The sequence below is a fragment of the Symphalangus syndactylus genome, chromosome 7 (assembly GCF_028878055.3).
Source record: "Symphalangus syndactylus isolate Jambi chromosome 7, NHGRI_mSymSyn1-v2.1_pri, whole genome shotgun sequence".
NCBI lineage: Eukaryota > Metazoa > Chordata > Mammalia > Primates > Hylobatidae > Symphalangus > Symphalangus syndactylus.
Window position 1 is genome coordinate 14,851,654 of NC_072429.2, and position 12,772 is coordinate 14,864,425.

Consider the following 12,772-nt stretch of genomic DNA (forward strand, 5'->3'; position numbering starts at 1 on the left):
CCCAGAAATCATACCTTCATAAATATAATCAGCTGATCTTTTACAAAGGAGCAAAGACAATACAGTAGAGAAAAGATTGTGTCTTCAACAAATGGGGCAGAAGTAATTAGACACCATATTGCCTCCCTTACCCTTAAACAATCTAGACATAGATCCTATATACTTCACAAAAATTAACTAAAAATGGATTAAAGACCTGATTGTAAAACACAAAATCATAAAATTTGTAGAATATAACATAGGAGAGAATCTAGATGATCTTGAATTTGTTGATGACTTTTTAGGTATAATACCAAAGGCATGACCCATGAAAGAAAGAATTAATAAGCTGGACTTTGTTAAAATTAAAAATTTCTGCTCTGTGAGAGACATTGTCTAGAGAATGAAAAAACAAGCCACAGACTAGAGAAAATGTATGCAAAAGACATACAAAGAACTCTTGAATCTCAACAGTAAGAAAATAAACAATTAGCTTAACCTGATTTTTTAAAATAAGGCATAGACCTTAACAGACATCTCACCAAAGAAGGATATACAGATGGCATATTATAAGTATGTGAAAAGATGTTACACGTTGTAAGTCATCAGAGAAATGTGAATTATAACAGTGAGACACTACTACACACCTGTTAGCATGGCCAAAATCCAGAACACTGACAACACCCAACGCTGGTGAGAATGTGGAGCAATAGGAACAGGAACTTTTTTTTTATTTTTTAATTTTTTTAAATTTTTTATTTTTTATTATTATACTTTAGGTTTTAGGGTACATGTGCACAATGTGCAGGTTTGTTACATATGTATCCATGTGCCATGTTGTTTTGCTGCACCCATTAACTCGTCATTTAGCATTAGGTATATCTCCTAATGCTGTCCCTCCTCCCTCCCCCCACCCCACAACAGTCCCCGGAGTGTGATGTTCCCCTTCCTGCGTCCATGAGTTCTCATTAGGAACAGGAACTTTCATTCATTGCTGGTGGAAATAGAAAATGGTACAGCCACTTCAGAAGGCAGTTTGGCAGTTCTTATAAAACTAAACATACTTTTACCATATATACCAGTTAGTATTTACACAACAGAGTCGAAAACTTACGTCTGCACAAAAACCTGCACCCAGATGTTTATGGCAGCTTTACCCATAATTGCCCGAACTTGGAAGCAACCAAGGTGTCCTTCAGTAGGTGAATGGATAAATAAACTGTAGTACATCTAGACAGTGGGATAATTTTCAGCACTAAAAAGGGATGTATATGAAGCCATGAAAAGACAGGGAGGAACCTTAAGTGTGTGTTACTGTGTGAAAGAAGCCAATCTGAAAAGGCTACGTACTGTATGATTCCAACTCTGTGACATTCTAGAAAAGACAAGCCTGTGGAGGCAGTAAAAGAAGCGAGAAAAGGAACACTCAGAGTGTGAAAACAACTGTTCACAACATTTTGCCTCCTTTAATCCTTTCTTCCATTTCTAAAATATACATAGTCATTGTGTCACTTTATAGATCATTTTTGTTCTGATTTTTAAAAATGCTTAACTTTATAATAAAGCATGATATTTTCTCATTAAACCCTTCATAGTTTGAGACTTTTGTGAAATGCTGGACATTTCATTTTCCACTTTTTGTTTTTGTAAACATAGGGGTATGCATTTGTAAAACATCTTAATAGACGTTGTCATGTTGCTTTCCAGAGAGTGAGCCAGTTCTTTTTTATGAATTTATTTATTTTTATGAGACATAAAAATAAAATGACAAAGCAGAGTCCTGCTTTGTTGCCCAGGCTGGAGTACAGTGTTGTGATTATGGCTCACTGCAGCCTTGCCTTCTGGGCTCAAGCAATTCTGTCACCCCAGCCTCCTGAGTAGCTGGGGCTACAGGCACTCACACCACCATACCTGGCTAATTAAAACACACACACACACACACACACACACACGCACAGAGGCACACACACCACCATACCTGGCTAATTAAAACACACACACACACACACACGCACAGAGGCACACACACCACCATACCTGGCTAATTAAAACACACACACACACACACACACACACGCACAGAGGCACACACACCACCATACCTGGCTAATTAAAACACACACACGCGCGCGCGGAGATTGGCTTGCTATGTTGCCCATCAGGCTCAAGCGATCCTTCTGTCTCGGCCTCCCAAAATGTTGGGATTATAGGCATGAGCCACAGCGCCCAGCCAGTGAGCGAATTCTTTTCACAGATTTTATTTTTAAAAAGTCCCCTTTATGAGGCTGTTGATAAGTGTACTGAGATCAATAGCTAAGGGTTCAAATTAAGCAAAATAGCACATCTATCCTAGTAGTTAATCACTATTGTCTATATTCCTTGTTGTCATTTCTTACCTGTTTGATATTCAGTGTTTCTTATTTACTGTAACCCAAGTGTGTTTTATAATCAGAACATAAGGTGGGACAGTGACATTCATCAAAATATAGTAAAATAAATCATCGTTTGTGGCTAATCTTGTCTCAATAGATTTGGGATAAAACCAGCCTGGAATGTTTGAAAGTGTTAACAGGACACACAGGCTCTGTCCTCTGTCTGCAGTATGATGAGCGTGTCATTGTAACCGGCTCTTCAGATTCTACGGTGAGGTGAGTGATCTGGCTTCATTGTTCTTAACTTATAAGCCTTCCCTGAGAAAGTCTGAGATTGAGATCCTCCTCTGGGAGAGGCATACACAAACTTACATTTTTACATGCTGTATTTCAAACTACTTTTATTGTAGACATGTTTGTGCAAATTAGGCAGGAAAGCTAATTTTTGTTAAGGGTGTTCTATTCCTATTGCTGTTCATTGTAGAGATAACAACATGCTTTCCTGTAAGAGCATATACCAAGTATTAGGCTGGCTTTCTTCTTTTGGGAAACTAGTCCAGAGCAGAGAGGAGACACTCACTTCCAGGAGTCACTCCTGGACTCTTTCGCCACCCCTGCTTGAAGCACGCTTAGTATCCTCTGCTGGACTCAGTGCTTCCGTACCCCTGCTTCTGCCAGAGATCACATCTCAGCCTCAGAGGCCTGAGTCTTTCCCCCTCTGCCCTGTGTGAACTTGTCCTCTTAGGAGATGAGGGTTACAGAAAAGCCGTGATGTGGAAATGCTGCTTCCAAATCCCTGGATGTACAAAGCAGCTGGGAGACCCTGGCTTTGTCCATAAAGCAGCTGGGTAAAGAAGTGGATGTGGTGATTGATGAGGCATCATGACTTACCCAGTTTGCAGTGGATAAATGATAGACTCAGAGGCCTGTCAGAGGTCAACAAGAACTAAGCTTGGAACCATTCTCAGTTCTTCAGCCAACAAGCCTCCTTCTTCCTATCATCTCAGACTCAATACAAAATCTACTATCTAGAGGAATCATCTTTTGCCATCAGCACGAGCCTGCAAACACCATCCCTGAATACCTGACTGCTAAATATACCTAAACTCGGGCAGAGCCAGAATTAGCCTTTTCTGAAACCATCTCAGCACTTCTCAGCAAATAAAGAAATTGCTTTCAGGGGCCCCTTTTAACCATGTCCTTGGGTTCATTAAGAATAGACCCTGTCTTAGTCCATTTGTGTTGCTATAAAGGAATACCTGAAGCTGGGTAATTTATAAAGAAAAGGGGCGTATTTGACTCATGGTTCTGCAGGCTCTGCAAGAAGCATGGCACCAGCATCTGCTTCTGATGAGGGCTTCGAGCTACTTCTACTCATGGCAGAAAGCAAAGGGGAGCCAGCATATGCAGATCACATGCGAGAGAGAAGCAAGAGAGAGGGTGGAGGTGCTAGGCTCTTTTCAACAACCTGTTCTCTCAGGAAGTAAGAGTGAACTCCCTCCTATGAGAATGGCACCGAGCCATTCATGAGCGATCCATCGCCATGACCCAAACACCTCCTGCCAGGCCCCACCTCCAACATCGAGGATCAATTTCAACATGAGATTTGGTAGAGTCAGACAAACTATATCCAAACTATTGCAGATCCAGACAGAGCTCAGATACCAGAATCATTTCCTGGCTGTCTCCGTAATTAAGCATCATGCTTTTCTCTTCTCTCCTAGAGTGTGGGATGTGAACACGGGTGAAGTTCTTAACACATTGATCCACCACAACGAGGCCGTACTGCACTTACGCTTCAGCAATGGACTGATGGTGACCTGTTCCAAGGACCGCTCCATTGCTGTGTGGGACATGGCTTCTGCGACCGATATCACTTTACGCCGTGTCCTGGTTGGCCACCGGGCTGCTGTCAATGTAGTAGACTTTGACGACAAGTACATCGTGTCCGCCTCTGGTGACAGGACCATCAAAGTAAGTATGTCTGCAGTCATAGCCCTACCTGCTCCTGTCCCTTTTAGAACAGAGAGAAAGCAGAGGTGGCTTATACCAACCTGGTACCTGGCAAGATCTTTATTCTCCTCTGTGCTTATGAACCCTTGAGGCCATCCCACTCTGTATATCTCTAGAGTTGTAGGCAAGGTAGGAGGAAAAGCCATGGGTCCAGAAGAGAGAACAGTCTTCTGTTTCATGATGTGGAATTCTTGATCACCTTTTTAAGGGGAAGAGTGCGAACGTGTTGAGCGTGTATTGTGTGTTGGGAGCTTTACATTATGGTCTCAGTTAACACTCCTAGCTCTCTTGAGGTAGGTGTGGCCCCATTTTACACATCTGGCTCAGAGAGTAAAGGATTGTGTTGGTGATCATCACAGCTAGTTAGTGGCAGAACTTAGATATTTAATTTATTCATCTAATTTTGAGGACTCGCAGTGCGGTGGACTCTGGGCCGGATGCTAGGGATATGATGATGAAGAAGACATGCCCGTGCCTTCAAGAAGCTTAGCATGCGGTGAAGGGGGAGGCAGACTTGTAACAAGGAGTTGAAGTCTAGGGTGATCCCTAGGATATGGTAAATGCAGTCCTGATTCCAATATCCAAGCTAACTTTTTTGAATTTTAGCTTTCTTATGCTTTTATAACAGCTTTACCGAGATATAGTTTCCATGCCATAAGATTGAACATTTTAAAGGGTGTAATTCCGTGGCCTTTAGTACATTTGCAGTGTTTTATAACATTACCATTGTCTAATTCCAGAACATTTTCATCGCGCTCTAAAACCCTCACACTCATTAGCAGTCAGTCTGTGTTTCTTCCCAGTCCCTGGTGATCACTCATCTACCTTCTGTCTTGGGATTGGACTCTTCTAAACACTTCATATAAATGGAAGAATACCTTATGTGGCCTTTTGTTTCTTGCTTCTTTCACTTAGTATAATGTTTTCAAGGTTCATCCATGTGCTTTGTAGCATATATCAGCTTTGTCCCGTCTTTTTTTTTTTTTTTTTTTTAAAGTACAGATGGAGTCTTGCTTTATTGCCCAGACTAGTCTTGGACTCCTGAGCTCAAGCAGTCCTTGGCCTCCCAAAGTGTTGGGATTACAGGCATGAGCCACCACACCCAGCCAGTACTTTGTTGCTTCCAGTGGCTGAATAAAATTTCATTGTTCATCTGTTTATTAGTTGATGGACATTTTAGTTCTATTTTTTTGACTATTACAAATGATGCTGTTATAAATATTAGTGTAGAAGTTTTCATGTTTTTAATTTTCTTAGGATGGTAACTCTGTGTTTAACTATTTTTTCCTTTTGAAGACAGGGTCTCACTCTGTCACCCAGGCTGGAGTGCAGTAACACAGTCATGGTTCACTTCAGCCTTGACCTCCTGGGCTCAAGCAGTCCCCCAACTCAGGGACCCCTGAGGCTCCCACCTAAGCCTCCTGGAGTAGCCGAGAGTACAGGCACTACCAGGCCCGGCCCTTTTTTTTTTTTGTAGAGACCAGGTCTCACTTTGTTGTCCAGGCTTGTGTTTAGCATTTTGAGGAACTGCCAAACTGTTTTCCAAAGGTGCTGCACCATTTTACAATCCTGCCAGTGGTATATGAGGGTTTCAGCTTGCTCAGAAGAACCTCCTTTTCATGACCAGCACTGGATAGCATTCTTATACCTAGCCCCACAAATCACAAAGTGTGCATCAGGCTTTACATTGGATAGCTGGGAAGCTAAACAACCAGGATTTATATGCGGCAACTTACTCCCACAGTCACACCAATTGGTATGAGACCAGTGCCTGGAAGTTGAGAGGGTTTGAGCTTTATTACAAAATAACTGTTTCATAATATCAGCATGGAGGATTTCTCCATATCCTTGCCAACACTTGCTATTATTTGTCTCTTTTATTATATCTGCCTTAGTGAGTGTACAGTGGTACTCTGTGGCTTTGCTTTGCATTCCCTTATTACTGATGATGCTAAACAACTTGTTGTATGCTTGTTGGCCATTTGTGTACCTTCTCTGGAGAAATGTCTATTTAAATCTTTTGCCCACTTTAAAAATTGGTAATTTGTCTTTTTATTGTTGAGTTATAAGTTCTTTATATATTCTGGACACAAGTCCCTTATCAGATACATGATTTGCAAATATTTTCTCCCTTTCTGTGAGTTGTCTTTTCACTTTTTTGATGGTGTCCTTTGATGCACAAATGATTTTAATTTTGATGATGTTCAGTTTATCAAGACTTGTATAGTTTCAGTGCTTATGTGTAGGTCCTTGATCCATTTTGAGTTAAATTTTTGTTTAAGGTATGAGGTAGGGGTCCAGTGCCATTCTTTTACACGTGGAGATCTATTTATCTATCCCATTCAGCTACAATTGCAGCTGGTAAGATAATTCAGGGCACTCTGGTTGTTGTGTGTCTCCTTATTTGTCTAATAATATGTTTAGCTGTCTATGAACATCTAAGTCTTTCAGATATCACAAAAGAGGGGATTATTTATTCTACATACATCCAATTAGAAGTAATGTGTCAAAATAAATGGAGCTGTTCCAGAAAATATGCTGGAAAAGAGGATGATATGAAAGGTGAAACTTTTGTTTGTTTTTTGAGACAAAGTCTTGCTTTGTCACCCAGGCTGGAGTGCAGTGGCACAAACGCAGCTCACTGCAGCCTCAACCTCCTGGGCTCAAATGATCCTTTCACCTCAGCCCCCTGAGTAGCTGGGACCACAGGTGCATGCTGCCACGCCCAGCTAATTTTATTTTTTGTAGAGATGGGGTTTCACTATGTTGCCCAGGCTGGTCTGGAACTCTTGAGCTCAAGCAATTCTCCCGTCTCAGCTTCCCAAAGTGCCAGGATTAGGTGTGAGCCACCGTACCCAGCTGGAAGCTTTTTTATTACATTAGCTCCACGGGGTTTGAAATGTCAGCTGGTGTAAAAACATAAAATCTGGCCCAAACTCTTTCCTCCAGGTAAATGAACGTCCGAACCATCTAGGAGATGTTCTCTTTGTAAAGATCTCAAAGACTGGAGACTTCACTTCCCTCCGTGTTTCATTCCAGTGTTGTCACTCAGCAGCCAAGAAAATTTTATGCTGTCTAGTCTGCCCCCTAGCCTCCCAACTTTGAGTTAGAGGACTCCGTATTTTATAATCACATATTTGGGTCATTCTCAGAAGCTCTGTCTTTTTAAGAAAGGTATATTGTGGGAGGACTTCCCTGCATTCATTCTTTAAAATATTGTTAATTTGTTATACAGGTCTGGAGCACGAGCACCTGTGAATTTGTTCGTACTCTCAATGGGCACAAGCGAGGCATTGCCTGTCTCCAGTACAGGGATCGGCTGGTTGTTAGTGGATCATCAGATAATACCATTAGGTGGGTAGAAGTTGGTGTGCTGACAGAGCAGGCTGATTTTCGCCACACTGTTGACTCATCTCCAAGTTCTAATGCTCAAAACAACTCAGGGTAAATGGGATGTTTCGGATAAGGAAGCTTTAGGTAACTTTTAGAAATGTATTTGGCTCTGTATACTCAAGTGGGAAAACCATGTGTGCCCTGGGTGTTTTTCCAAGATTCCCCCAGTACACAAAGTTTTTTAACCTTAACTCCACCCGGGATCACTTAATACCAGAGCACTTCAGAACAGACTAGGGTGCTGCAGCCCAGCTCACGCCGATTTCCCTCACCTGTGAGCTCCCACCTCCCTACCTAACACATGGGAGTATACTTTATTTTTCTCTCCCAAGACTGCATCTATTCCTGCCAGGTCATTTACCTCCCTCTTTCCTTCCCAGCACTCGGCCTCCCTGCTTTCTAATAAATCTGACTAACCTTAGACATTTTGTTTCTTATGAAGAACATCCCTTCAATAGCTACTTAATTATCCCATGCCATTTCCCCACTGTCTCAGCATACTCTAGTGGCATTACATAAGTGACTAAACTTAACTTTGGTTTATAATCAAATTGACTAATGTTTGGTCAAAATAAAGATAGGATTCAAGATTATTAAAAAAAAATTTTTGTTTTTTAAAGGCAGGCAAGCAAACACATGCTAGTAGCTTTACATAAGTGACTAAGCTTTACATAAGCTTTACGTAAGTGACTAAACTTTGTCGTTTATAATTGCCTAATGTTTGGTCAAAATAAAGATTGGGTTTAAGATTATTAAAACTTTTTTTTTAAGGCAAGCAAATAACAAAAAAGCTATTTAAGTTTGCTTTATCACTTTAGGCTTTAAGATACCATAAAGTTAGTTTAGAGCTTAAATCTTGATTCTCTTATATTCGTCATGCTTTGTGGTGTTGCTTAATGTTTCATCAATAAACAGTTCTTAACTTCCTCATTGGAATTGTCAAGGTTTTACGAGATAGTAAGGTGTATTACTCTCCAGCTTATAGAAGGGAACCACTTTGGAGTCACAGTGGCAGTACTGAATGGCTTTGATCACAGATTAGAGATGCTATCATCATGGGTACTAAGAAGATTTGCTAAGGGCAGCTGTAATAAAATGTTCTTTGGACGTATCATAGGAATTACTGGTAGAGAGGCTAAGAAAAAGTTATGATAGAATTAATTTGCTCACTTTGTTTTGTACATGCTAACTAGCTATGATATTTTTTCTGCAAATACTGTAGAAAATCAGTCATAATAGGAAAAAAGATCTCTAACTCCAGAATTGTTATATAAATCATATGCAGAGAAAAAGGCGTGGTGTTGTCAATGGGTTTATATTTCCACCAGAACACTGCGTGTACCTAGTAAGTCTCCCACTCTGACCTTGTAAACCGTCAATCCGAGTACTCAGCATATAGTATCAAGGAAGGGGTATCCCCAAGCCTCATCAAGAGATAGCCACCTCCCCTGCTGGTCCGCCAGTTCTAACCTCAGTGGTCCTCACGGCATGCACTGTGCTAGAAGTGCTTGGGGCGGAAGCTTAACCCCCTGGCTGTATGTGATATCTCCTTTCCCACCTTGTCTCATCTGTGCTGTTTCTCCTTTACTGCCTACAATCCCTGTCTCCCCAGAAAAGTCTTTCCTACACCATTTGTCTACATGGTTTTTATCAACTCAGACATCAAGAGAATGCCTAAGAATTAAATAGAATTGAAGTTTCTTGTTTGTTGATTTTATTTAAATAGTAATACAGACGCATGATTAAAAACAGTTTCAAATCATATAAAAGGAAATAGAATAAAAAGTAAGTCTTCTTCCTAGCTTAGTGCTTGGAAACACACAGATGGTATAAATGTACACATATAGCTTTATATGTGTGGTGTGTACTGGAAGTGAGATAGAAATAAAGAGTTCCAAGATAGTGAAAAATTGTATCTGTATGGAACAGATATAAAAACTTATGGATAGTGTGAGCCGTGTGGGAAATTGTTTCACAGAGGCCTGTTTTTCATTCAAGGCTCTGGGATATTGAATGTGGTGCCTGTTTAAGAGTCCTAGAGGGACATGAAGAATTGGTCCGATGCATCCGGTTTGATAACAAGAGGATTGTCAGTGGGGCCTATGATGGGTATGTCTTTCGGATTTTCAGATATACTGCTATAACTATATCAAGAAGAAAGAGAAGTGCTATATATTAAGCAACTCTGTATGTACCAGGTTCTATGGTAGGTTTCTGTGTAATGGTGGATGGCAGGTATTATACCAGTTGTTTAGGTGAGGATACTCAGGCCCAGAAAGAAGAACTAAATCTTACCCCAAATCACACAGAGGCAGAGTCACTGTGGTTCCTGAACTTACGCTTTGAATCATTGTTGTAAACTCCAGCAATAGCTTAGGTTTGAATATTTGATGTGGGGGTATTGACTTCTTTGCTTTATCCCGAAATTAAGCCAGGCTCTGTGTATGTGTGTGTGTGTGTGTGTGTGTGTGTTCAACAATAAGTTTCTTCTTTTCTCCTTTTTTCTCTTTTTGGTAAATTGAACAAACCCTCTTTAAAACACCTCACTACATTTTAAATGAGCAAATGGCAACTGTAAATCTTTCCAGATGACCTTATATATACTTCCCAAATGGGTTAGTTGGTCTGTTTGTACTCCTATTACTAACTTCCAGCGTTTGCTTAATTTGGAGAAAGGTATCCTTGGAATTTCACACAGAGCCCTAGCTTCTGTCAGCAGCACCTACTCAGCCCTAGAGAGTCCCCTGATGAATGAATTTGGTGACATAGGTTATCAAGTCCGGAACTGAATTTAGATAACTTGAAGTTGTTTTCTTATCTCCCTTAAAATAATATTTCTTTAAAATTTCAGCAATTCTGAGAATGTGTAGGTTCTTAATTTTTCCAAAATCAAGTGTAATTGGTTCAGATGATTTGTAAAAACATAAGCATGTTCCCCATTAGCTTTTATAAATAGGCAGTTCAGATGCACTACTTTTTTTTCAAGGAAATGTTTGACAGCATATAAATTGTTCACTTTTCCACTAATCACATCTCATTTTCCTTTCTAGGAAAATTAAAGTTTGGGACTTGCAAGCTGCTCTTGACCCTCGAGCCCCAGCAAGCACATTGTGTTTGCGCACATTGGTGGTATGTGATTTCTCGAGACAGGAATTGGTTCCCTGAGCTCTGGGGGATGACCATTTGCAGATAGTCCTGTCTAGGTGTATCACAGGAAAGCTTGTGTGTCTCACAAGATGCCTTCAGAGAATGTCACTCTTCATTTTGTTTAGCCAAAACCAGAGAATATTTGATGTTTACATTACTGTGAGCACTTTCCTAAGGGGAGACATAATGCAACTTAAGATCTGAAGGCAGGCTTCCTGATTTGTAGGTGGACTGTTTCCTCATAGGGCAAGCAGTATTTCCTTCTTGTAGGTTTGGAAGATTTCTTAATATGGCTATTTGTGGTTATGTTTTAATAACAGCACATTTTTATACTATATATAAATGTTTATGCTGTATATAAGTACTGTTATATTTTTGAAGAGATAGTCATTTGGAAATATTGGTAGATTTTAAAAAAATTTTAGTAGTTTTATTTATATTTCTTCACTTCTTGCATTTACTAGAAGATGCAGAACTGTCTTTCCTCTTGATTTTAATGGGAACCCTTATAATATTTCACCACGAATTTTGATGCTGGCAGCAATTTGAGGTAGATCCTGGTCATGTTAAAACAAACTGTCCTTCTGGTTCTAAGTTTTCCAGTGGATTTTTAGAGTGTATCAAGAATGGGTATTATGTATTGTTGTTTACTTTTCTAAGGCCCTTTGTGAGACGATCTTTGAAATATTGGTAAACTAGAGTCTAAGATACAAAGTTTAATGAAAGGAAAGGTCTAGCAGGAAAAGAAAGAAGAGCATTTGTTCTTGGGATGAAGGACACAGTTCAGTGAGCTCTGTACAGTCATTTAGGAAGTCTGTTTAAGTGGCTGCATTTTCATCTTCTGCCCAATTTCTCATTGTGAGATATCAGGGGCTGTAAAGATCTCATTTTATTCATGAAGTTTTTATATTTCATAGGAACATTCTGGACGTGTGTTTCGGCTCCAGTTTGATGAGTTTCAGATCATCAGCAGCTCCCACGATGACACTATTTTGATTTGGGATTTCTTAAATGTGCCTCCCAGTGCCCAGAATGAGACCCGTTCTCCCTCCAGAACATACACTTACATCTCCAGATAACAGTCTGCACTTTCACCCGTTTCAGGTGAGTACTATCCTCTCCCCTTCCAATTTTGCTGATTGAATTCACCTTCCCTTTGGGGAAATTTTGTGATTTGGGTTCCTTGGTGATGTGTGAACCAAGGTCTCTCTTAGATGTGTCAAGTTTTGCAGAGTTCAAGTATAAGGCTAGATCTTTATAGTCACATCCATACAAGGTTTGAGTTGGAATCCTGCCTATTGTGTGGGTTTTCATATTGGCAGATGATGAACATGGTTCCTGTTTTTAAAAACTGTGTTCCTAAATGATTTTTTAGGTCATAATCAATTTAACACCAGTAAAATCCCTTGAATTTTATTTTGGGGTACAAGAATCTTCTTTTTCTCTTTCTTTCCTGTCCTTCAATTCTTTTATTTAAAAAAAAAAAATCATCATCTGACAAAACATTCAAAATCTCTCTCTTCCCCACTACCACAATCCACCCACAACCATCCTTCCCTCAAGGATGAATCAGAGAAGAGTATCTGTTGAGAGACCCCTAAAACCTGTTCTGCTTCCATGAAACCCAGCAGATACGCTGAGAAGCAAAGTCCTTTCCTCTGGTTACAGGAACACTGAAAGTCATTATAACCATTGATGACAGAATGTTTTGATTATTACTAAGCGTGTTCAGTCTGGAAGATGAGAAGTCTTACTTGGCCGTGTCCTAGGAACTGATGACTTAGGAACAGTATTGACAACCCTGTGTGTTCTGCTGAGGGCCAGTGAATTCTATACACATTAAACTTTGTAGATTGAATAAATGTTTA

The 12,772-nt window shown here is 40.1% G+C and overlaps 1 protein-coding gene across 11 annotated transcripts in view; it reads left to right on the forward strand.

The window, feature by feature from the left end:
• Nucleotides 1-12,772, forward strand: part of FBXW11 (F-box and WD repeat domain containing 11) — a 148,258-nt gene that overhangs the window by 129,188 nt on the left and 6,298 nt on the right. For all 11 annotated transcript variants that reach the window (XM_055285248.2, XM_055285253.2, XM_055285245.2 and 8 more), the window contains 6 exons: nucleotides 2,509-2,627; nucleotides 4,076-4,325; nucleotides 7,600-7,718; nucleotides 9,756-9,866; nucleotides 10,808-10,886; nucleotides 11,822-12,008. In XM_055285248.2, the coding sequence (XP_055141223.1) occupies nucleotides 2,509-2,627; nucleotides 4,076-4,325; nucleotides 7,600-7,718; nucleotides 9,756-9,866; nucleotides 10,808-10,886; nucleotides 11,822-11,983 (840 nt within the window). In that variant the 3' untranslated portion in view covers nucleotides 11,984-12,008. The remainder of the gene's footprint in view (nucleotides 1-2,508; nucleotides 2,628-4,075; nucleotides 4,326-7,599; nucleotides 7,719-9,755; nucleotides 9,867-10,807; nucleotides 10,887-11,821; nucleotides 12,009-12,772) is intronic.